The sequence below is a fragment of the Triturus cristatus genome, chromosome 7 (genome assembly GCF_964204655.1).
Source record: "Triturus cristatus chromosome 7, aTriCri1.1, whole genome shotgun sequence".
Classification (NCBI taxonomy): domain Eukaryota; kingdom Metazoa; phylum Chordata; class Amphibia; order Caudata; family Salamandridae; genus Triturus; species Triturus cristatus.
Genome location: NC_140590.1, coordinates 1,047,009,360 through 1,047,036,207, shown reverse-complemented (window position 1 = coordinate 1,047,036,207; position 26,848 = coordinate 1,047,009,360). Strand labels below are relative to the sequence as shown.

The 26,848-nt window shown below is 43.0% G+C and overlaps 1 protein-coding gene across 3 annotated transcripts in view; it reads right to left on the bottom strand.

The window, feature by feature from the left end:
• The window catches only part of LARS1 (leucyl-tRNA synthetase 1), a 497,298-nt gene that overhangs the window by 443,049 nt on the left and 27,401 nt on the right, over positions 1-26,848 (bottom strand). The window contains exons 2-3 of one of the 3 annotated variants that reach the window (XM_085618114.1): positions 21,802-21,920; positions 15,535-15,622 (exon numbers count right to left, since the gene is read on the bottom strand). In XM_085618114.1, the coding sequence (XP_085474240.1) occupies positions 15,535-15,622; positions 21,802-21,920 (207 nt within the window). Of the gene's footprint in view, positions 1-15,534; positions 15,623-21,801; positions 21,924-26,848 lie in introns of all 3 variants that reach the window. The other 2 variants (XM_085618113.1, XM_085618116.1) reach the window with 2 other exon arrangements.

Sequence of the window (26,848 nt, the reverse complement as noted above, 5' to 3'; positions counted from 1 at the left end):
CACTGAGATTCAGTAGAGCATTTGAAATAAAAACAAGTGTATCCCTTATTTAAAATGTGCACATCTGCATGTGCCTCAATTCTAGCATGCAAAACTGGGGAACAAGAGTTCTGAGACAGGTAAAGGATGACGCAGTTGTGCTACAAGAATGACTATTTCAGAACGGCAGATGGTCCCATTGGTGAAGGGCAAATGAGTGAACACATTTATTTAGTGGAGATAAAAGTAATAACACCTCCAAGTCATTCAGTATGCCTTCAGTGCAGAGCTGCTTCTGGAAATTGGCCAGATAAAACTAAGCATGACGGTTGAAAGGTGTCTCCCATATACTCGCTGAAGCATCACAATGGTAAAATAATGGCCATGAAAACTTTTCCTGAGGGTCTTGCCATTAACCACTGATGGCTCGTGGCCACCAAAGGCACTTTACTTCAACTGGATAACAAAGTAGCTCTGTTTGGGCAGCTGGTTCTCCTCTGAGAGCACAGTCAAGTAATCAAAGACTTCTCTAGGGTTTCTTAAGGCCAAGGGTCTGATTAACAGTAGTACAGTAAAAAAGAAAAAAAAAATCTAAATTAAGTGCTAGTTATGGTTAATCAAAAGTTAAAAACATGAAACTGACAAAAATATTCATGAAGAAAAATATAAAAAGAGGAATGAGAAGATACTAGCAAATTGTGAGCCTGATTTATGACTGATAGAGGATTTTGTAGCATTTACTCAGATTTTTCTATAATACTGCCCTGTGGCTAGTCTTAGTTTATGGGGCTGCACTCAAGGAACATCAAATTAGGTTTGAAGTGATTGGATGTGTTTTGTCAAAAGGATAGATGTGACAGAAAAAAATACCAAAAACCTTGCTAGAGGTCTGCTCTTTGTTTCAGTAACCACTGCTCTGGGTGCACAACAGGACAATTAAGTGGGCTTTCCAGTCAGATAAATAGTATAAAACCCTTGAATAAGAAACACACAACTAAGAAGCAATTTATTTATTTGAAAAGTTTTATATAGCGCTGGCTAATCCTTGAGGTATCGGAGCGCTTTACATGGAGAGGTATAATTGCATTAAAACATAGTAACAACAGTTTCAGGTACGTAATTACTGGAGATACAAGAGTTACAAAGGGATGGCTCGGGTATGGGGAGGGAAAGGCCGGCAGGGGAGAGAGATTTGGTGACGAGAGGGAGGGAATAGAAGAGGAAGATAAGGAGTGAGGGAGGACAGAGGAGAGGGCGGGGGTAGAAAAACAGAAGGGGGCGACAAGAGAAGAAACAGTGTCTGACGATCGGATGAGTAGGTGATGGCCAAGGGGGGAACCAGAGCCAACTCCTCAATAGCTGCGTAGGGCAACTCCACCGGTCATCAGCTCAAGGTTGCTTGGTCGCCAAAGAACATCAGAGGGTTAAACTATCAGCCTGGAGGAGATTATCAAAAGGTTTCAAGGAGAGCGCCTTTCACAGTGGGAGGTGCTGGGTTCCCAGCGATAATGGGAAAATTCCCAGACCTCCGCTATGTGAAGAATCCCTTAACACTGTGGACTCTCTCAGAGGGGTGTCAGACTACAGGGCATGAATGCTAGGATTCCTCCCCAACAAGGGGAGAAGGAATGCTTTGGTAAAGGGCACATTCAAGGAGGCCAATTAAGGACTTTTTCCGCTATATGTGAAACCCTTAACACTGTGGACTCTCTGAGGGGAATCAGACACCGGGGCAAAAATGCTGGATCCCTCCCCAACAAGGGGAGAGGGAGTGCTTTGGCAAGGGGCACAAACATGGAGGCCATTTAGGGACAGTTGGGAAGTAGGAGAGGACTAATACAGCAGACAGGGGGAAATGAGAGTAGGTACGCTAGTACAGACGCCTACTGCCCTAGAGCAGCTAACGATGAAGGTAGAAGGGAAAAACTATGAAAATAAATTAAGTAATCTGCCGAACTGAACGTGGCTTAATCAAAGTCAATAACCCTCATGGTCTAAAATGGGAGGGCTAGCAGAAAGAATTGAGTTAAGGGTGAAAGAGCGTAGGCAGAATAAGGAGATCGGAGAAACATTGGAAATAAATGATAGCAGAGGGGAAGGGAAGATGTGGCCCGGGGGAAAGTTTGATCGGCATATTAATGTCACACCGGTACTGGCACTCTTCACAGGGATGGTCAAACAAAGGATAGATGCAGTGTTGCACAGTACGAACCATGGTATTAAAACATGCGCATAAATGGGGGTGTAGAACATAACATAAAAGGAGTGGGGGAACAGCGTATCAGCAATATTCTTGGGCAATGCATGGATCAGTGGAGAGGAGAGAAGATCAAAGGTAGTCTATGTTAAGAGTCTCTGGAATGTTCTGAGTCGATCTCAGTATCAGAAAGTGCCTGTGTGGGCCTGCGACGTGTATCGAACGATAGTTTGAGCTGTTGTTTGTCAAGTTTGCCCATGTTGCTTGATGTATCTATATTTTGCACCCCGAGGAGAATGAGAGCGGGAGTTAATCTTTGTATGTTGGGCTAATTAAGGGTCCCGATGAGTGTTGCCCTGGTGCCACCCTTCAGATCCAACCAGTCTGTTTCACTGGGGTTGCAGTGGTATAATGGGGGTTGTCATTAGCCGCGCGTAGCAGTGAGGAAATTGCCGGGGGCTGGCTCCGTCTGTGAGATCTGGTGATTAGGTATTTTGTTTTCGGGCTCATATGGGTACTTTGCTTCTCCTCAGTGATGCAGTGCCCTGATGTTTGCCCACGTTTTGTGCAGGTATTATTCAGACAGCCTCCTGAGATCGTGGGTGTGCAGTTCGTGCATTGAAGCAGACGGGCAGTTACGGTGGGGACTCAGTAGGATGCCGCCAGGTATTAGCGCTATTTCAAATAGGTGCCACAGCAGCGCGGGTGTTCAGTGCATGCGGTCACGCGTCTTCCCACGTATTTTTACAATATTGTGCCCCACTCTCAAGTCTATATGGTGTCCCTAGTGTGTCGCGGGGTATGGAAGTTATTGCCAATTCGCGGCGGCATACTCACGGCACTGCAGGGGTTCAACAGCTCTCAGTGCGGCTGTGATGGGCAGCGTCTCAAAGTTCTGCTCATCGCCGCGCAGCCATTAGCTTATGCCCGGATGCACGGGGTCGCACCACAGGGGTACACACGATAATCGGCTATGTGGCACAAAGGTGAACCACCGCAGTTATCTTTTGTGAAAGCTCCGCTTTCCTTCGCGCATATTCACTTCTCGCATAAATATTCAGGATCTTGCCTGCGTGTGATTTCTCCGATGTTCGGTCTGGGGATACTGGTGCCGCCATTTTAGTTCGCATTGCAACTTCCGTGTCCACCAGCTTCAAAGTTGTTTTTTGGCTAATAATAGCGTGAAAACATAGTCCATTTCAGCATACTTCGCCAGCGCCAGCATTTCGATGTGCCATTTGGTACACTTGGCGAGTTTTCAGTGCCTTCTGCAGTTATTTTCAGCCGATATTTGTTCTGGTCCTGCGGAGCTGCACGAACGCGTGGCCATCTCGCTGCGCGGCCATTTCGCTGCACGCCCTCTAGGTGCGGTACAAAGGTGAGTCTCAATGTGAATATCAATGGTGACTAAATGGGATGGTTACTTGTGTCCAGTCATGCCACGGTTGAAAAGTTTCCAAAACCATTTAAGATCCAACAGGTTTATAGCTTTTAGCCTGGGGTAGAAGTAATCTTGCACCAGTAACCACTATTAGGTCATAGAGCTACCTATCTTTTGAGTCCCATGTCAGAATTTTACAAAAAAGGGCGGCTTGAGGGAAATTATCCGTGGATCACCGTTAACTATGTACGATATATCAAATGCATAACTGATTATTATTTCAATAGGTGTTTATCTGATATGACCTCTAAATCTGCAGCCAACCACAGACACAAATTTCAGGCTTGGTAGGGCCTGCTCTATGCTACAGAAAGAACATGGGTTAGCAAACAAGTTGTTTTGCTAAAGACGACACCTCTTAGATGCACCACTTTGGTGCAGGTTTGGCTCAAATCCAGCCCCAGACTTCTCATCATTACCATGTGGATATAATGTGAGAGTGGGTTGAGCTATCCACCTACTGGCCCCTAATTCTTTCTGTTTTGGTCTAAGTGCTTTTGTTGCACAGTGTTATACTAGCGTATAGGATTGCCCCTCTCCTTATAAGGGAAGACGTCTCGGGAAGCCTACAGTGGAACTTTTGTCTATCTGGAAGGCTGCCGAAATAAAATATCAGTTTACTCCCTTACGGAATATTTATCAAATGCCGAAAACATATCTACGGTATTTCATAGCCAATATTTTGTCCAAAGAAGCAACTAATCAAGGTGAACATTTTCAGCATTACTGAACCGAGGGCAACAATGGAAGTCCAGTGATAGCAATTTGCAATTTATATTTGTAGGAAACCATACAGAGCCCCTATGGAAGCTGTAACGGCTAGTTAATGTCCGTTTTCTATTGAAGCTGAAAGGGGGATGTATTTTCATCCAGCTTTTATTAGCATGGACTTCGTAATCAGTTGCAAGTAATGTGGTGATAACGGTCAGTGATAGTCTGCCATTTTTGAGAAAGGCCAGTCCTACCATATATTTGTTTAAACTGGACCCATGAATCTTACGACATCGTTCTGAGCTGCTTCCAAGAATTATTGAAGTGAAGGTAGGGACTAATTATCTACCATGAACTATGTAAATGTATACAGTTAAGGGATAATAATAATTAAATGTAAATCATGTGGTACTGATTTTTTCAACTCTTTGGTTGCCAAAACTCCTGAGAAATTAAATTTGTCAAAATGCCAAGGACTGCATGCACCTTAAAAGGTGATGTTATTTTTTATTAATCTACAGGCACTTAATTGTTGACTCTGCTTGAAGCCCACTAAAGCATTAGTGTAATAGCACACTTACGCGCATTTTAAACAAGGTCTCGTTTTGCTACAGCGTGTTGTAGCTGCACATTTGGCTGAATAATTCTAACAAGTGTAATCTCGTTCTCAAGTTAGCAGTTCCCAGCGAGGGTTTGAGAAAGCCGTAGATTTAGTTCTTGCTGGCGACTACATATATCTGTTTACTAACCTGTTGTCACATTCTCCCCACAAGAAGAGCCTGGCGATTGATTTTTACTGCCTAGCAGTAGGTTTCGGTTTTATCAAGTGTTTTCACTTTGTTTCCCCTGCAGTGAGAAAAAGTGCATAAAATTAGCACTAAAGTGCATGGGTTATAGCATCCCATGCTCAAACTGATAGAGGGTGAGGCTCTGGTCGAGACGAAAAGGCAACTGCCTTGTTCGTTTTGAATGCTTGCTGGATATTCAGTCTTCTGTGAGCTGTCCTGGTGATTGATTGTGCTGTCTTTTACAGGAGCCTGGTGCACTGGTGATGGGAGCCATCTTAACTAGACGAACAGAGGGGGCTGAACCAAACGCTAGATAAAGACCACACAACCACCCCAGGCATATGTAGTGAGAGATTTCTTCAGGGGGGACTTGGGTGGAGCACGACTGGCGCTGGATCCGATGATTCGGCTGGAAAGTGAAAGCACACTGAACCAAATTAGATGAAGTCTTCCATGTATGCTCTTGCATGGCCTGTAATGTGTTAAAGGGCACTAACAGGTGTTGTTTGGGTAGGCAGCAGTGGGTATTTAGACTGGTTGGGTAGGTATGAATGGGAGGTGTTTAGAGATAAAGACTGCATATGACAATCCAGTGTACAGAGCCAGAGGGTTCTAGAAATAGTGTAGACACGAAGAAGATAGACATGAACGCCTGGACCCGAAGCATAGCCCCTTGAATGATTCATTTGTGGGGAAAAAACGCCCCCTCTGGCCCCCGGAAGTCGGCTCCTTCGCTAGCAGCCCCTCTGAGTGCGCATCTGAAGGTCTGCCACACTCAAGGGGATCCTTGGGTGTGAGTGTATGATGCTGGATCCCACCCAAAATATCACTTAAAGAAATAGTTAAGGGAGCCTCTACCCTTTAGGTCTCGCTGGCGTTGCAGCGCGAAGCGCTGCCACCAACGAGAACTATTGTTACCCTCATGCCTCTCAAGGGAGACAGACCAGGGCACGCGCAGCGATCGGGGTCTGTGGACGCGCTTCGAGATGCCTCTCAAGGGAGACAGACCGGGGCACGCGCAGCGATTGGGGTCGAGGTCTGTGGACGCGCTGGTTTTTAAACAGCTGGTATTCTGAACTCACGTCTGAAAGTGCTTCCACATGCGAAAATGAAAAAAAAGTGTTTTGGTGAATATTTGCACAAAATCACACAATTTAACTGGGGAATCCCTAACTTATCCAGGTTTTCTGATTTCACTTTGCATATATGGCTGCCCATTTATCTTTCCTTATGTCAATGCTTTGTTTTGACCTCTTGGGAATTTGTTTATATAGCGTGAACTCGAGTCGAGCACTTTACGTGAGCACCAGTTACATTACCCAAGGTTACATTCATTGCTTATGGGCATGGGGAGATTAAGTGATTTGCCCAGAATCACACAATGCTGAGACGTTGCCGAGACTCGAGATGATAGAGAGAGCTGAGTGTAAGTGCAAGTTTTAAGTAAAAGCAGATATACTTATTTTTCAAAACACAAATAAAAATATGGATTAATGAAAATAAGCTGGCCAAAAAGAAATATAAATACACACAGACGGAAATGTAAACAAATAAAGATACCACAAAACCGGGAGCCCAACTCATAATGCTCACTCACCACCCGAGATGCGCTTGCTCTGTTTGTCCGCTTCAAGCCTTCAGTGCGTAGGGGGAATATAAAGCAGGACCTCCCTCCGTCCGACCAGCAGAGTTCGTTTGCCCAATCAGCACCAGCACGAGCGGGCACGGGCAACACGCACGTGCACCTGGGGGTCGACCCGTTGTCTCAGCGGACCTGGCCTGCTGCTGCTCCCAACAGGTGTCCTTTTGATGAGATCAACGACACAAGGCGGTACAAACTGTATTCTGCGTGCTTTCTGTTTCATGTACTAAGAAACAAAACTAACGACGTCCACAGCCTGACGCTACCTAGAAACTTCCACGGTACGTCGTTACTAATACGTCGAAGTAAATCGGACCTCAGCCCCATTTGAGACAAGCATTGGCAAAGCCAGTAATAGGTCTGACGTTAGTTCAGTGAATAGCCTGGTTGTGATATAGTAGACCAGAAATAATTAACATGGACACACATGCAGCCAATGCAATAAACTGAGAAAGCCTGTTGCAAGTGAGCTGCTCTGGTGTGATTGACAATGTTTGAAGCCTGTAGCTCTAAAAGGAAGAATATAAAAAGGCAGAGATTTGAAGTAGCTTGACTCAAACCTGAATATATGATAACGTATCAAAATACAATAGGTTTCTTGTCGGCAGACAGCTAAAGCTGCGAGTAGGCAAGAACTACAAAAAACAAGCATTTGCAATGCAATAGGTCTCGCATTTACCAGAGTTTAAGCTGTTGGCATTGTAAATGACAATGCGTTTTATTTATGTTTAAAAAAAACAAAAAACAAATAAAAGGCATTTCATTTACAATGCCATTAGCTAAAACTCACGTAAATGCGAGACCTGTTGCATTGCAAATGCTTGTTCTAGTTTCCTCTTTACCCTCTCCATGGGAAGAGCTGTGGGTACAAGGCCAGCAGCCCCCTGTTCTACTTTACAGGTGTGCTGGGGCAAAGAAAGGGTAATGGGGGCTGAAGAATCTAAACCAAGCGAGGCCCAACTGAAAGTTACTCCAGAACATGTTACTTTTCATATAGAGATTAGGGTATTTACAAAAGAAGTTCAAGGATCCTAAAGATAAGATAGACGCTGAATAGTGGGCACTCTTTTCGCAACTGCATCATTAGGCCAAAAAACGTACGCATGAATCCCAAGTGGGTTGTATGAAGGAGAAGAAAACACAGGAGAAACTGGAATGCCAAATAAATCACCTTAAGAACAGAGTTTGGTCTTGTGCTCCTACTGCTCTACCGATCAATTCTGCCGATTCACTCAACCCCAAGAGAAAAAGACCGACTATCAAAGGGAGGAGGATTTGCTGGACATCTTCCACATGCTGGTGGAAGGAGCCTGGGGTGCAACCATTGATATACCTGGAAACAGAGCAGCGCCTACAGGGCTGCCAGCAAAGAGGAGCACACGGAGGTAAAACTCAAGCGAGTGCTGCAATGTGACTGACTGACAGCAAAACCCACCTGTCAGAGGTGTGCTAGTGACCAGACAGGACATAGAACCACCACTGTGGACTGTTTCAGAGCATGAAAGCATTGTGTCGCAGCTGGGCGCAGACATACCCAAGAGCGCAGCCCAATAATCACTAGAGAAAGCTAAAGAAGAACAGCAGACCAACTGGCTAGAAGACACTTCCCACCTCGCCTCATTCTAGCAACAAAATACAGTTGATCAAGACCTGCGCATCTGCTCCAGACACCCTCTTTCCTATGAGAGGCCCCCCGCAGCCGAAGGTAGAATCACTGTCCCGTGGATTCCCTGTGACCTTCTGAGCATTATGAAGCAATTGCCTATTATTAGAGGAAAAACCCAACATAGTTCTGTGATAAACTGCTGAGCATATCGAAGTGTATAGACCGAATTGGGTGGATGTGAATCAATTGTTGCCTGTGTTAGTAACCAGGGAAGTAAGATTGCTTGGTAAACAAGTCAGCATGGTCAAGGCAAGACCCAGGACACGATGGGGACATGAGCATGACAAAAGATGTGTTGTTGAATGCTGTAGAGGATGTACACCTGGTGAAGACTAATTGGACCAAGATTTGGAACAGCAAAAAAAAAAAACAAAAAAAAAAAAATATGAGTGAGTGAGTCGCCAGCAGATTATCTAGACAGGATTAGGGATATTTTTGAAAGATACACGGGCACTGCCCATCCGACGTAAATGGATCAGGAAGCTGTAGGAGTTCCTTTTGTACAGGGATTAATACTAAATGTAAGAAGTCGGTTGATAACAATCTGAACTGGATGGCAAACTAAGGAGTTAGCAGAATTAGTGACAATTGCGAACCATTGTGTCGCTTTGCAGGAAAGAAAGATTGTTGAATCCATATTAATGTCAAAAGGTAGAACAAAGGGGGGTCTCAAGAGGAGGACATGGGGGACAAAAAGGGTGTGCCTTTTATCAGAGAAAGCAAAAATAAAAAACTTGCCTCGATCTGTTCAATCATGGGCAGAGACTGAATGAGCCGGCATGTCACATCAGCCTTTCCAAGGCCTTGAAAAATATAACAATCCCCTTGGACATTACAGACTGACGTTACTCATTCCGTCTCTTCTGAAAAGGGGTTCTTTAGCAAAGGAAATAACCAGTGTATCTTTCAGGGCCAAAGTCAATATGACATTGGTCAAGAGACTGCATTTCAAATCACAACCCTACGAACACCACGTGCCTACTGGTTTGCGGTTTCATAATCGACGTCAAGGAGGATATGGTCTTTTCATCTGAGGAAATAAATCTGATCTCTGGTTGCCTCATGAGTGAGCCAGGGCTTGTTACGCTGGCTATGTTGTCCCTGTGCTGCCGCCCACCCTGTGAGAAGTTGGCCTGGTATATGCTGTCCACTAGTTATAGTGGGCACTTTGTACCAGTCCAAACCACCTTATTGATTAATAGGTTTAAAGACAAATTTTATTGAAAGCTATCCTAGTGGCAGCTATGGAGAGCAGCCTTCAGGCTAAGTCTTGAAGGAGTGTAAAGCATCTTAGTTTAACCGATTATAACCTATTGAATCACTAAATGAAAGGCGATCCACACAAGGTATATATAACATATATGTATTTATTTCTAAACACTCACTACTAATCTCTTTATGATATTAGAGTCCAAGATACACAAATCATACAGTTCTAAAACGACAGTAAATAGCACAATATACAATGGGCCCCAGGGGGGGACCAAATCATATACTAAGAAAGTGGTATAAGAACCACGACTTGACAGTGCCTAGAACACGTAGAATCGCTGGGACTCCAAGGAACCACCCAAGGTAGTGACACAGGAGACCCACGGGGTACGCGTGCAGTGTGATTACACAGGCACGAGCCCCGTACTATTCTATGGGAAAGTCGCGGTTGGAATTTTAGAAGTTAAGGACACTTAGGAGAGGACTTTGAGCAAACCCCTTTAGACTTAGTGGGTTCTAGGGCCAACACCCACGGGAGCACCGGAGTACTCGCGTTACCTCACCCAGGGAAGCCGGGTGCATAGGTGTCAAATGGTGTCAGGAATCGTCGTTGATTTCAATGGCGATCTGCTGCAATGTGCTGCTGCCGGGAAGAAGAAAAGTGACTGGTGTGATCCAAGCCTGGATCGAAGATCAGAAGAACCTGAAAGCAGCGGGGACAGAGTCTGGGTCACTTGGCAGTGACCAGGGGCACGATAGACGAATGCCCACCGATGTCAGGTGTTTCAGGTGCGAAGAGGTGAAGCTAGACTCTGCAGCCACGAGGACCGGGAGGCGTCGACGACTTCCAGGAGCTGGATTCGAACTGTTCCACGAAGGATGTCGAGTGCTGCAGTGTTGGTGCTCAGATTGAACCCAACAAGCCTTGGCAACAGCAAACCATGCAGGAAGAGAAAAGATTCTTCAGTGCGGACTAGCAAGGTCCTGGGGACTCCCCAAGCGATGGAGAGTCAGGGTACGTCTGGAGCAACCAGGTAATCCCAATTAAAGTTAGAGTTGCCTTCACAGGGACCCACCAGTCGACGGACCAGCGATCGCAAAGGGACCTCGAGAGGAATCACACAATACCAGCCCACGGGACACTCGGTGAGTGTAGGACGGTAATCTTCAGTGGAGACACTGCTCGGGGTGTGGACTACAAGTAGCCCAAAGCACAGCCTCAAGGATCGATGAGAAGCATATGCACTTGCAAATGTGCATGGTGTCATTGGGTTTCAATTCCACGGTCCCCACGAGGGCTATGGGTCTCAGCTTTGCTGGTAGCTCGGGTCGGCCTCTGGGAAGTCTTAGAACCCACCTCCTGTGTTGCAAATTCTTTGGTGTCCAGCGGGAGCTTCGGAGATGCAAACCGGTCAGATGCGTCTTGGGTGCCTGCCTTGGAGGGAGTAACTCCTTTACTCCAAGGGAGATTCTTCAGTCATCTAGCGCCTTGTAGATAGTCAACGTTCCAGGATTATGTATCATAGTTTCGTCCAGGTAAATCTAAAGTACTGTAGCCAGGGGTTCCTATCTTATACCCAAGGAGGGTTGGGACAAACTCTAGAGACCCACCTATGGGAGGGTCAGGAAAGAGGGGTGGCTACACCAATTTCCTTTGTCCAGTTTTGCGCCAGAGCCGGGGCTGATAGACCCTGCAAACAGGTTTGAGCTGGACTATGCACAGGGACACCAAATGTGCCCCCAGTGCAGACATCAAAGCACTCTTGGAGTGCAACCACCCAGCCCCATAACACTAAAGCCTGTCTGGGAGGTGGTGACACCTCCCTGTGACAGGAAACCTATTGTCCAGGCCTCCCCTGCCGGAGTTTCGTCCAGCAGCAGGAGGGCAGACCGAGTCTGTGACTGGCAGCATCCATTTTGTGATGCCACGGTCTGTTAAGCTGGTACCACGTATACCGGTGCCATCATGTTTCTCCCTCTAGAAGGGTGGGATCATACTCTCACACCAGGTACTGGTGTGGGGTATGATTCCAAGGCGTTTGACACCAAACACGACATGTTTCCATGAAGCCATTCCAAAGTTAGCATTTACCACAAGGTTATAATGCACTTAAGAGTATATGGTTTGGCTGCATCACAAACAACCCCGGAATAAAGGTTCCAAAAGCTGCAGAGGAGCTCTGCTCATGCATGGGCACCCTCTCACATGAAACCCAGCACCCTGCCTTCAGGATTGTTAAGGCCTGCCATAGGGGTGACTGATAGGTTTACATGTGCAGTGATATGGAAAGAAATAGGTAACCTATATCTCAGTAAGGGGTGCATACACCACCTTACCCAGGCTGCAGTAGCAGACCAGTGGTGTCATTTTGGCAGGCTTCCCAGGGGTGGCACAATACATGCTTCGGCCCCTGGTAGGCCTCTGGGGTACCGATGCCCTGGGTACATAGTATACCATATAATAGGGACTTATAAGGGTACCCCAGAATCCAATCTGGAGTGTACCTTAAGTACTGGTAATCAATTTAGAGAGGAAGCAGCTAGGCTGGGGTCTTGAATAGCAGGGCCCCAGCCAGACTAAAGTCGAAAAACAGTGAAACATAAGCAAAAAGTGGGGCTAACTATAAGAAGCAGATCCTACTCTCCTACACAACCCACCCCCCCCAAATGTAAGGACATTAAACTAACCTTGACCAGTTGAGTTTATGTTCTAAATGGAAATATCTGGAGAGTCCATCTGCATTGGCATGGTTACTCCCAGGTCTATGTTCCACTGTATAGTCCATCCCCTGTAGGGAAATAGACCACCTGAGAAGTTTGGGGTTTTCACCCTTCATCTGTTTTAGCCATAAGAGGGGCTTATGGTCTGTCTGAACAATGAAGTGAGTGCCAAACAAGTATGGCCTCAACTTCTTCAGAGCCCAAACCACAGCAAAGGTCTCCCTCTCAATAGCTGACCAACGTTTCTCTCTGGGGGTCAGCCTTCTGCTAATATAAGCTACTGGGTGATCCTGACCTTCATCGTTCAATTGTGATAACACAGCCCCAACCCCCAACTCAGATGCATCTGTTTGAACAATGAATTCTTTGGAGTAGTTAGGACTTTGCAGAATGGGAGCAGTGCACATGGCTTGCTTTAGGTCATCAAATGCCTTTTGACAGCTGACTGTCCACTGAACTTTCTTGGGCCTTTTCTTAGAAGTTAAGTCATTCAAAGGGGTCACTATGGATCCATAACCTTTAACAAATCTTCTATAGTACCCAGTCAGGCCCAAGAAAGCTCTGACCGGAGTCTGGGTGGTTGGAGCAACCCAGTCCATTATGGTCTGGATTTTGTTCTACAATGGTTGAATCTGGCCTCCACCCACAAGGTGGCCCAGGTACACAACCTGACTCTGCCCTATCTGGCACTTAGTGGCCTTGATAGTTAGGCCTGCTTTTTGCAGGGCCTCCAAAACATTTCTCAGGTGGACCAGGTGATCCTCCCAAGTGGAGCTAAAGACAGCAATATCCTCTAGATATGCTACACTATAGGCTTCCAGGCCTGCAAGGACTTTATTCACCAACCTTTGAAAAGTGGCAGGTGCATTTTTCAAAGCAAAGGGCATTACCACAAATTGCTAGTGCCCACTAGGGCTAGAAAATGCTTTGGCTTTGCATCATCAGCTAGTCTGATCTGCCAGTAGCCAGCTGTCAGGTCAAATGTGCTCAGACACTTGGCTGAGGCCAAAGTTTCTGCAAGCTCATCTGCCCTAGGGATTGGATGGGCATCAGTCTTAGTGACTGCATTGAGACCCCTGTAGTCTACACAAAACCTCATCTCTCTCTTGCCATCTTTGATGTGAGGTTTGGGCACTAAGACTACTGTACTAGCCCAAGGGCTATCTGAGGGTTCAATGACTCCCAAATCCAACATCTTCTGGACTTCAGTCTTGATACAGTCCCTGACATGGTCAGGTTACTAATAAATCTTATTTAACAGGCAGACTGTCCCCAGTGTCCACTTCATGAGTGCACCAGGTGGTCTGAGTTGGAGTCAGACAAAACATATGTCTAAACTGGCTGAGAACTTTTCTGCAGTCAGTTTGTCGCTGGACAGTGAGGCTGCCTGCCAAGGCTACACCATCTACTGATCCATCATCAGGGTTCTGAGAGAGCAGGTCAGGGAGTGGATCACTCTCTTCCTCCTGTCCCTAATGAAGAAGCAGATTCTACTCTCCTTCACACCCTCTCCATCAATGGCCAGGGAACCACGAGATCAATGAAACAAACAGATTCTTCTCCATGCTACGTCTCAACTATGGTGTAGGACAAGCCAACCAAGAAACTAGAGGCAATGCTCAGATACTGGAAGAAGCAGCCAAGGCCACTGCCATTTCAGTAGGTTTGAAAATATATCAGTTAAATGCCCAGAAGTACAGAGTAAAATTGCCTTAAATTAACAGCCAAAAGGGTGATCTGTGCAATACTTATGTATGTACGTGGTATTTCTATAGCGCAAACCTAGGCAAAAGGCTGAGGAACGCTGTATTTGGTAAAAGAAAAAAGCACAAAGTCAACAAGTAACAGGAGAGGAGGCTGGGTTGCGGATGGTTCTTCAACACCTCATTTACCACACACTAGCAGAAAGACCACATTAAAGATAGTGATGAAATGACACAAGGTTGAATATGGCGTTCATTTCAACTTGAGCAGCATCTGGATGTGGATGTCGACGAAGTTCCAGGATCGGAGAATAAAATTCATTGAAATTGTAATGGTTGTTAATCTTCTCACAATAACTTCAAAGTGCTTTTTAACGGAGTATGGGCAGCATCTAAAGTACTTGTAATACTAAAGGCATTGTCCTGCATGCTGGCTGGCTTCATTCTATTGAGGATGACGAAGAATATTTCAATGAAGCATTTAGAATTTAAATAATTTGTCTATATACCATTTAACTGTTGAAGGGATTTTGCCTTTCAGGAAAAATGGGGCGGTGGGTGTGGGGGCTTACGAAAGTAAATTCACTTGCTTATGTGCCTTAATGCGTGCATTTATACTATGGAAGTGGAAATGCCAATGCCCATATGTGCCTCAACGTTTGTTGTTACATTTTATTAATCAACTGCCATTTGTTTTTATACGTGGTAGAAGCTCACTAAATCATTAACCTTAATGCACACTTTCATGCATTTTTAAAAAAGTGTTGTTTTGTTATTCCATGTTGTCCACTGCACATTTAATTGAACGATTCTAGTAAGCATAGCCTCTGAGGTCGACACATGAAATAGAGGATTTCAGAAAGTAGTAAAGTCAGCTTTTACTGGTGATAGAGGTATTGGACTTGTCAATGTCTTTTTGCATTCTTCCAACATGTTTTCGCTTCTGTTCACTTTCATTCAGGAAATGTATAAATGTATGGCACCAGTATGTATAGGTTTTAGCATTACTTGGCTCCAACTGATCGACGGTGAAGCTTAGGTCCACTGAAATAGCAATTACCTTACTTATTTTGAATGTTCGCTGGCTATTTTTGCATTAAATGCATGTTACACTTCTATGTGCTATTCTGGGAGTTTGTGTTCTTTTCTCCTTTTTTACTCCTGTTTAACTCAAAATACAATAGTAAGAACTATAAAGAAAAAGTCACTCCATGAAAAGTGGGATACAGCTTACTTGATGGGATAAAAGATGAGAACGGTTGTATTGTGCCTAGGGTGGTCAGGACAGATAGGATTAAGGGAAAAAAAAATGAACGAAATACTTCATGCGGCTCTGATAAATAAGAACATAAAGACTATCAAATCTGACAGCAGCGATTTTTGTAAAATACTTGCTCCAAATATCCTGGTACAGGTGTTAAAATTCTCATGCCAGGATTTGTCCTGACAAAAACAAACAGAGGGTGTTGCCTACCTCGCATTTCGATAAAGAGAATGTGTGCCCCAGGTGAAGACGCCCATTCATGTACGGGTAGGGGAAGGTGACTAGATATTTGCCCTTGCTGCAAAAAGAGAAGGGAAGAAAAAGAATGTTTTGGATTAAAATAAAACAACATTACATTGAAATCCTTGTTAAGGAGAGATTATTTGTAGTGGACCAATTCAAAATACTCACTGGCTGAAGCAACATCCTGAGCACTAGATTTTAAAAAAAACTTGCTATGGACATTGGACTTTGTTAGATTTAGTATGAGACAATGGATGAGAGATACACATGCCAGACTGCTTTATTTTAACTGATATTATGCTTTCATCAAGCAGACTATGTTAACGCAGTGTTATCCAGGACATAATTACATAGCATTAACTTCTTTTCAGCCTCAGAAAATTTTCAAGACCTTCTCTAGAAATATGCATCAGCTACTGATTGACATTTTACCAACGTTTTGGAATAGTCTGCCCGATTCAGAGATTTTTATATTGCAGGCCTCTAAAAATCTACTCGCCTACTTGCTACAGCAAGTCAGATTTCATCAGGTTGAGCTATTTTTAGCACCAACAGGTCCGTTCTGGCGAGTGAACTAAAGCTTACGTGTTTTCTGTTCATTCAGAAAGTGAATCAGAAATGAACAAGCCTTTAAATCTTGTTTTTATCTTGACATTTGCTGTCTATTCAAGGGCACAGGTCAAATGTCAGTTTTTCTTTTTACGAATTGTTTCTTCTCCTGGAGGTTTTTGTCAAGTGAGATATCTGACAATCATTGTGAAACAAAAGGCTGAAAAATGTCTGTTTTTTTCCTAACACACAACATTTAAACAGCTTGTAAATGGATAGAACAAGTATTCCAAAATACATGATGAATTTCGAAAGAGCTCTTTTTGTAAGTGTAATGCAAACAAAGATTTAAATAGGAGCAAAATAAATTAGAACACTTTACTTGGTGATGCACAAAGGATAAATATTTGCAGAAACTCGATTTCTCAACATTGCACACTATCTAGTTTTATCAGTAAAACCACGTCAGTGGGAAATGTGGCCATTTCAATAGAAAATCTGTTGAATGCAAATAAGTGGGCTACTGCTTCAGGTATAGATTTATTAAAAGTGATAGCTTTTAAACATGATTTGAGAAATATTCCTGCCCCCGCCCTGATGACAATGCGGGTAATGAACTAAGAGGCAAGTCAGTGGTCATGTGTATCCTATATGTGGCTAGATTTGTATTGTATATGGAGCAAACGTTTAATCTATTAAATGAAACAAAAAGTGTTTTTTGTACATATGCTGAATTTGCGTATTTAAAGGTGCTCTCATTTGTGATCAAGAAGAAAATGGCAGCTCAATGAATTTAAATATTTTCTCAGGACCACAATTTGAAACCTGTTTATGGGTCAAGAGCATTATAATTAGGTGAAGTAGATTATTTAAGTCACTAGACCTGCAGGTCTAGTAACATATTTATACGATTTTTCGAGGACTGTATTATAAGCTGCATAGCTCTGGGCGTTCTTGTGTCCTCTGCTGTGATCTGCTGGTCAGGGGTTTCAATTGCAGACAGTGCCTCAGCCTTTTAAAACTTTCAAGTCTTGTAAACAGATACCATTAGGTAGGGGTGGCATGAGTGCCTAATATTTAGAGCAAAATATTATCTGTGATAGCAGGCACTATATAAAAAACACAAAGAGTTATTATTAAGAGTTCAAATAGACGGTTTAGATTGTGCATTATAGAGCTGTGTAATTTAGAGACACACTGATTGTTCACAAATGGCGTCATGGACTTGTGCCTCTGTTTTTGAACTGTGTTAAAGCTGGGTTCATAAAATAGGACAAACATGGTGGAAGAATATAATTGAATTACTTCCCACCATATTCCCCTATAAACCCACACACCGCTACGGAACTGAAATCGCAAAATTAAAAAATTAAAATAAAAAACTACTAAAAATGTAACATATTAAAAATACAAACAATTCTTATACAAAAATACACATCACATACAATATATACTAAAATACATAAAAACAATATTTGTAACTATATTTTTGCAAACGATATTTAACACTTCGATATTTTTTAAATTGATATTACTTATCTTAAATCGATATTCTTGACCACAATATTCTTGCTGTCGATATTTCTTACCTACGATATTTATGTCTCGATATTTGTGCTACTCGATATTTATGACTCGATATTCTGTCTCTGCACCGTTTCAGGTATATACATTAAATCATTCTTCCCACCTGTATGTATTTTAATGTATGCTGCGCCACCTTTGGCTACTTTCACATGGCTTTGTCACCCTTAATTCTGCTTTTACCATATTTATAGATTGCAATGTGATCAGATGGCACAGCTTTTCTCTGAGTGATTCCCCTCCCTCTTTCATCTGGTCTGGATTACTTGACTGCCTCTCACCAGAAATTGACTGATTATTTTTAATTATCCATCCTTATTTATAGGCCACTGTCTTTTTTACTCTATAAATTTGACTGGCCTGACGATGACCCTACAAATTATGTAAAAATATGGTTGAAATGCTGTGGACACATGAAACGGTTAGGATTACAAATATTTTCGAAAAAATCTATGTTTGTGGACGAAGATACATCCTCCTCACTTACGATCTTCATCAGCCCCTTAACTAATTTTCATATATAGAGACTTTTTATTTCACTTTCTATCACAAGACCACCAGAGCACTTAGGCAACATTTATAAATTGCATCAACGTCTATAAAAAATGAATTTTTGAAATAAATTAGTGGGGCTAGTTTGTTTTTTGTTTTCTTTCTAGACTGATTCTACTCGGAAAGAACCAAAAACCTCCCATTTGGATTTCATTCCTCATGGTACCACTGTGAGCCATTGTGGTTTTCTAAAGCGTGATGCTCCTGGCTCCTTTTTGGTTTGGTGTACAGCTCCTGTTACAAAATCTGGTTTATGCCATCTCTTGTAGTAGGGAGACAATGCATTCACACCCTGGAGCTTAAAATGGTAAAAACGACCTACACTCATCTCGACTAAAAACCTAAAACTACAAGAAGAGACTTTAAATCTAACATACAAACATCAAAAATCACCTTTCTTACAAACCAAATAAACTAAACGAATTATCAGACACAACTATTCAGCATTTTTAAAACCTAAACTGTCACCTGTAAAGATGATGAAATCCATGAAAAATAGCGAATTTCTTTGGAAAGACACAAATTGTTAGTAATTTAACTCTGAACAAGGGCTAACTCTGATCTCATCACATCTTGACCAGAACTGAAAATAATCTCAGCTTCCTGCAGCCTGATCGGGACCTCCTGGAGCCTGATCCCCTAGGAATCGAGAGAGAGAAACTAGCATCACCACCAAACCATCCAGCTACCTCTTAGGTTCTGCAACATCCAACCAATGAAAAGTATCATGAACACCTCTATCGATCAGGGACTGTTCTAGACCGCAACCCCGTAAGATCCAGCCTGAAAATGCTCAAAACTGTCCCCGATAGCAATGAAAACTATCCACCACATCACAGACCTGCCTTTCATTACATTGAATATGGAAAAATCTTTAATCAGTTCACCAAAAATAAGGAAAATAAAGGATTGCAGAGGCACTCGAGACCCTAAACGTTAAAAACCCAATGATTAACACTGCCATGGAAGTTAGTGAGTTGAAGAAAGCAACATGAAGACTAGCATAAGCTATAAGCAGTCGCGACAGCAATGGGGTATACACCTTGATTGACCTATAGAGCCCTGCTGGCGCAAAACTGTTTTACCAACGGACAGCTAAGTTCCGTATGACAAGCATAGAAATGGTCAGAGATCTAAGGTTTTGGCATGCACTACGCATTCATATAACAGATAAACACCAGAATCATGATGGCAAAGCACTGGAAAAAAGGGTGCTGTACGAAGCCCTGTCAAAAAGGGCAGTCTCAATCCTAACTTCATAATACCTCAGGGGAATGGAGTAGTTAAAGAACACATGGTATGCAGACCTGCTGGAACTAGAGGATACAGAATGGGAAATGGTTTTGTAACATCATCAAGAAGTGACTATCAGGGATGGTTTTAGACTAGTATCACTGCACATTTTAAAGCCATTTTCCTATAAAGTTATTGAGGAAAATAGAAAAAGATATCGGTCTTAGAGGATGTGGCCAGTGGGAGACTTCTTTTATACCATATTGCTCTGGAAGAGATTCTGAAAAGATGTAGAAACTCTTTGACCTTAAAACTGGAAAGAACAACAGCCTTGGAGGATAAACTCATGTTGTTGAGAACACAGGGTGATCATACCCCAGCATGGTATAACAAAACATTGAATGAGCTGTGTTAGATAGTTTGTCAAAATGGTTATAGCGAGAATCTGGGATAGCTCTGAGATTCCGACCTTAACAAGGATACATAAAACAATTACTGGTACATATACACACAGAGCAATGTATATATATGGGCAGGTGTTGCTGTGGAAAACATACGATTTGGGGCGACCAGAAAAGGTATGGAAGGGACCCAAGAAAGTGTGCGGTTAAAGACTCTGCAAAATATCTGAAAAATTATGAATGCCGATGTTTGAAAGCCTAGAGGAATAAGTGGTGGCCCATACAAGAAAAAAAAATCATTTTATTCACTGTTGAAGGGCAGAAGAGCACATTTTTTTGCTCTTTTACCCTTCACCCGTGATATAAATGAATCTTATTTCTTGGATGGACTGGTGCTGCTCATTTTCGTAGGCTGGCTAAGAAAGCCTCAATTCCTTCTAAGCGGTGATGAGGGAAGTTGGAACACGGGCACCTACAAGGGCACTCGAGTGTTGTCTCAGTGAACTGACAGTTTTGTTTCACAAAATGTGTCTGGACTCCCTCACACCAACTTCTTTCATGCTTAGTAAAGGCCGTTGTGCCCCTCAAGCTCTACGACATCACAAGCCACTTGTAAGAGCAAACTACAAGTGAATGGGTGCATAATTTTCTTATTGCAAGCTTATTCTGATATCTTAAGGCACCTGTAACAAGAAAAGAAAATATATATAATATAGGGAGATTAGTCTCCCACATTAGAAGACAGATAAAACATTAATAATCCCGGGTTAACCCAAGCAGTTACATGGCAAAAAGTGCTTAGGAAGAAAAAAACAACTGACAATATGCGCATACAAGCAACTAGAACTCTTAAAATCAAGTAAGCATTTTATACTTACCAAAGATCTAAACAAGTAGCTCAAGAATTAGTTATAGCGCAGCTGCAATATAGAATAGCCATGCTCACAAACCTCACTGCAATCAGTACAGGGACTCTAAAAGTCGTCTTGAGTGTTGCAAACAGATTGATTTGTACCACATGAAAATATAAACATATCACGCCAACACTAATTAAACAGAAATGGCTACTTCTGCGAGATCGCTGTGCATTTAGAGAAGGCATAAATACTTTTAAGGCATTTAAATGTACAACATCCATTACCAAATGGAAAAAACGTACTATTTGCCTTCTTCTCAGTACTACATTTCTTTTTTCAATAGTAAGCAGTGCAACACGACCTTAACATGACCCCTTACACTATAGGATTTCCTCCTTGGATACAGAATTATGGATCATCGTCCCAAGATGGGACCACTTTACCACCTCCATCAAAACCAAACTGAAAATTCACTTAAACAAGCACATCCTGCTTTGATCCTCTCTGAATGGCAGTTGAAAGGCATTACTCTTTATTTGAAAGTACAGTCGCACAGAAATAAGTGTACCTATGTAAACAACGGCTACTTCTTAATCCATAATGTAAATGTTAATATGTTTGAATAATCATCTTGCAACCTAATCTTAGAAAGATTGCCATTCAATGTTTGTTGACGTAATAATTGCTTGGATAAAGTCCACATTACAAAAAAAAAAAACACAAAATAAAAAATAAATACACAAATATTTTAATCAAGTTCAAGAATAAAATGGCTTTCCACAAAAGATAGTCTCTAAACCGTGAATGTAATGAGAGACAGAGAGAGAGAGAACATTTTAGAGAAGTTTCTGGATAAACCGATGGTGGATAAACCGATGGTTCATATTGAGAACTATCAATTGACTGCACTACGCCAGAACACCTGCAAACCATGCATGATACGAAATGCATCCTAAGAACCACTTCAATAAAAGTTACATTCATGTAGAGGGCCATGAGTACAGGACAGGTAGTGTGTAAACAAGGCAGCCATCTTTCCTGCCTGTACTGCACAGTACCTGGTCTTGCTTTCCGCGTCTGATGCGTTGACCTCAAAAACTTTTTCGCTGTCCCATTTTGCCTGGATTTCCTTTTCAATCTTCTTTAGAAAATCGACCTTAGCTGTCCCTTTCCGTTCCTGCTAAATACAAGAGAGTATTCAAATTATTGTTTTTCTGAAACAAGGGCTGGCAAATGACACACGACAAAGAGTACTGAGCCCCACAATCCCATTCAATTATTTTTCAGGAGGTAGGACCACCCCATCTAATTAGGACAGAGACCCATTCATCAAAGACCGATGAGAAGTACCAAGTGCAGATCTGAACAAAAAGATTAAAACATGTACCATATCTAGCCCTACATATCTAGCCATCAATATGTTGGGACTTTTACTTGATAAGTGTGCTCTGCAAGAATGTAACAATTATAAAAACAGAAATATATCAGAAGTCTGATCTTAGACTTACAATGGCCAGTCCAGTGGGAATTTTCCAGGATACTGTGCTTCTGTGGTTATGTGAAACCCAATATTTAAAAAGAAGATTGCGCCTTCACAAAAGTTACCTTTTTACTAACACATAGGGTGGATTTCGGACTAATTGAAGCAGAAGAAAGGGTAGTACATTGGTTTTTGAGAGGGGTGGACAACGGTAACATACACTGGAGGGGTCTATGCCAGATGTCCAGGTAATTCACATGGGAGCACATATATGCAATGAATCTAAACATGAATCATTTATTGAAAATCTGTCACATCTATTCCTTGTGCACCAATCTCTATCAAGTAAAACTGAGTAAATCTCCTTCTCTTTGGCTTCAGAGAGAGAGAGAGAGAGAGAGAGAAAGAGAGAGAGAAAGAGAGAGAGAAAGAGAGAGAGAAAGAGAGAGAGAAAGAGAGAGAGAATGGACAAGTTGAGGAGATACTAGAAAGTTTGTTATAAAAGCAAAATATCCCCAGCTTATTTATGGAGAAAATAAGCAAACTTGAGAATTAGAGCCAGTAACTCTGGGCACCATAACTGCAGGTGCAGAGATTGCTCATTGCAATAATTCAGGGCAGGAATTGAGGCTTTCCCAAATTTCAGGCATCAACAACTTCCCCTCGCTGTGCTTCAAGGCATTTTTTTTCTGGCTAAATGACCGTGGTACAGTCGTGGTCCACCCCTGGAATGTATTTGGCAAGGTGGTTATAGTCCGTGCAGATAATACATACAAAAACAGGGAGGAACACACTCCATACAGTTGTCTTGCTTAGCACAGTGCACACAGCATTGGACCATATTTCACAACATCCACCTCCTAGCCAAATACATTCCAGGGGTAAACAAAGACTAGATCCAGTAATTTGTCCAGAAAAAAATTAATTTCTAAAAACTCCCTCAAAACAGCTCAACTTGAGGTTGAGTCCTCCCTGGTATTACCATCCAAAAATTGGACAAGATGGCCTATGATGGTGCATTTCAGATGACGTGAGTGAGCCCCCTTGTCCAATTCTTGGAAGTGCCAGGATTTAGAATAGAGAAATCTAAGTAGGGAGACAGAATCATAAGAGAAGCAGTTGGAGAAATAAATTGAAATGCTCCCTAACAGGTTACCACATCACTTTGTGTTTTGATGGAGTAATGGTGTGTCAATTTCCCACTCGTGTACCTGTACTTGGATTTTGTTGAGCATATCTGCAAAGTAGTTTTCCACTCCTGGAATGTATTCGGCTAGGAGGTGGATGTCATGAAATATGGTCCAATGCCATATGCGCTGCACTAAGCGAGACAACTGTATTGAGTGTGTACCTCCCTGTTTATGTATGTATTATCTGTAAAGACTAAAACTACCTTTTGCAGAAGATGTTGTTGAAAAGCTTTGACAGCTAACTGAATCGTAAGAAGCTATAGATAATTGCAGTGTAAAGAGGTTTGTATTATCTGTGTGCTCCCCAACCGTGTAAGGATTTGTCTGTTGTATTGGTCACTTGCGGAACTAGGGCTTTGAAGGGCCGCCCGTACAACAAATAGTTACTGTTCCACCATTGCAGAGAGCGATGGGTCATCGGCTCTACAAAGACTAGACCTTGTAGGTGCCACTCTGCTTGTGACCATTAAGACTGTAGACACTGCTGTAGGAAGTGCATGTGCAGTAGTGCATGTCACACTATGGAAATGCCTGATGCCAACATACCTATAAGGCTGATCAGTCTTGACTGTGATGTGATGATGTAGCTGACAAAGAGACAATGCAAGCTGGATCTTTTGTACTCTTGCTGATTGGGATAAGCCCTTGCTCTCGAGTTTGGTTAGCCCCAGAGGAACAGCTGAATCTGCAAGAGTTGGAAGTGAGATTTGGTAACATTGAGAGTGAAGTCCAGATTGTAAAGAATATTAATTACCTTTTGAGTGTTGTGCAGGCATTGTTACTTGGTTGCACTCTTGATCAGCCAATCGTCTAGATAGTGGAACATGTGCGAGCCTTCCTTTTGACCGCAAGAAATTTTGCAAATACTCTTGGTGCAGTAGTTACTCCGAATGACAACACCTTGAATTGATGATGTTGGCCACTTACGTGGAATTATTCTGATACGATTTACTGGTTGAGAGATCAGACGTGTAGTATAGGCCTTAAGATGCCATCTTTCTTTGGAGTGAAGAAAAATATAATGAGTACACCCTGTGTGCCTGGTATTGTTCTGGGATCTGGTTCTATGGTCTCTTTTATAAGCAGGGCTTGAACTCCCTCTTGTAGGAGTAGTAAGTGTTATCTTGCCATTGTTTGTGCACAAGGTGGGATATTGGGTGGAGATGATGAGTTCTAGGTAGGGGTGGGCAGAATTTGCATAGTCGCGCTACGCAAAGCTCTGTGAAACAGTAAAAATTCTCCGTGACCATGCAGAAATTCCGCGAACACGCGTAATTGCTTGTTTGCGATGCTTTTTTCCTGTTTGCGAACGCCGTTTGCGTGCTCGGGGGGAAATATCTTGCGAACATGCATTTTGAGAACGCGAACAAGCAAAAAATTCCACGAAGCCGCGGAACGCAGAATCTTGGGCAATTCCGCGTTCTCCACGGAAAGCGAAATTACCCAAACTCCGCAAAATTCGCAAGCGGAACTGAATTTACCGCCCAGGCCTAGTTCTAGGCAATATCCGTTTTTATTATTGAAAGGTCCGACAGATCTGAGGTTATTTGTTCGCATTGGGTGTGAAATTCCTTTAGCCTTCCCCCAACTGGTGTTAAGTGTTTGGAGGTGGGAGGGGGCAGACAGAGTCACTGCCTATTGGAAAAGGATCCTTTGGTAGTGGATCATTGACCGCGACCACTGTTGTTATTGCCTCTCTACTGACCTCTGTGATAGGACCCTCTGGTGTTTAAGGGTGGATAGGTGCCTTGATCCTTGTGAAAGAAACCCATTTCTGTGGCAGATGTTCCTTTTGTTGCCCCTCTTTACTTACTCGTACGAAAGGAGCCTCTATGCTGCTATATTTGCAACATCCCGCCACCCTTTGCCATGCATGGGGTGGATTATAATGCTAGTGTTAGCCTCCCTAGCATTGGTGTCTGCAGCATCTAATGCATACTGAATTGCCGCTTTAGAGATTACTTTGCCTTTCTCAACTAGTTCTGTTCCTCGGCTTGTAGAGATCAGGAAGATGCTGTAAAAATTCCTGCATCTTGTCCCACTGAGCCAGATTATACCAGGGCAGGAAAACCTCGGAGCTGGCGATTCCAAAGTGGTCTGTCACCTGTACTGCAACTTGTTTTCCTGCAGCATCACATTTTTGCTTCCCAGATCTGTAGGGGGGGGGGGGTGTCGCGTCACCTGTAATTTGAGTTGGCTCGTTTTCTTGCTGAATGCACTACCAGAGAATCTGAGGGGACAAAGCCTTTAACTTATGTTGAGTGTTGGTGAGGGTTAGCATTTTTTTTTTTAGATCAACCCTAGGCATTAGGACCCTTGGATTGACAGGTTGTTTAAATATGGCAATGGTGGGCTTCAACATGCCCTTTAGCATGGGTAAGAACTTGAGGGTTCGCTGACTTTTTGACATTGTTTCAACCTGGATATCTTCCTCATATTCCAGTGTATGCATATTAACTTTATGATATTCCACAGCCCTGCATAGTACCTCATTGTATGGTGTTGGCATCAGATGGGAAAGGTTTTGACAGGTATAGGTCAGGATCTGTATCCCCTCCTCAGGGTCAATATTATAGTCCTCCCAGGGTTCATCTAGTGTATCAGGATCACCCTATGGGTCTGATAAAAAGGGATTGTAGTATGGGTCTAAGTTTTCCCCAGTGGTGTTCTCTAAAGAGGAGGTAGCTGGTGACCCCTGTGGGTGAATATTATGGGAGTGCTAAGGGGAGGTTGGTAAAGGAGGAAGTATAGATGGCAGTGCCCGAAGAGTAGGAGGCAGCAGAGGTAGTATTGGAGGAGTAGGTGGTAGAGAAGGTGGAGGGTCCAATGGGACGTGAACGGGGCTGGTGCCCTTGTCCTTGAGTTTTTTTTATGCGGAAATGTGACTTTGAGGCTCTATAATCACTTCCACAAATATCTTCTTCCACTTAGGCAAAATATGTGGAAGTGGGAGTGGTGGCCTTGTCACCAACCTGTCTGTATCTGGATTGATGACTAAAATCTTCAACCTGGCATCACGTTGCTCCTGAATTTGTGATAAAATGGGCTCCACACCCTGTTCTTTGGGGTCTGTATAGGCTTGTGTGTTTTTAGAGGTCTTGGACGCTGGCACAGTTTTCGGCGTTGACAGTCATTGATCCTGAGGGCGTTTTCTAGGTCAATGGCTTTTTCAGAGCTGATGCATTTGGGAGTCCGAAGGCGTTTTCGTTGCTAACTGCGCTTTCGGTGCCGCAGGTGTTTTTGGCACCAACAGCGGCATAGGCTTTGAAAGTGCTGTAGGTCTTTCATGCCCTGTCTTCACCTCCAAAGGCTTTATTGGCATTGATGCATGTTTTTTGGATGCTAGCTTTGAAACTGGCTTTGACTTTAAGGAGTCGGTGCCTTAGTCTTTAGTTGCCTTGGAGACTTGTTTGGACAGAGGGATGATTGTCTGTT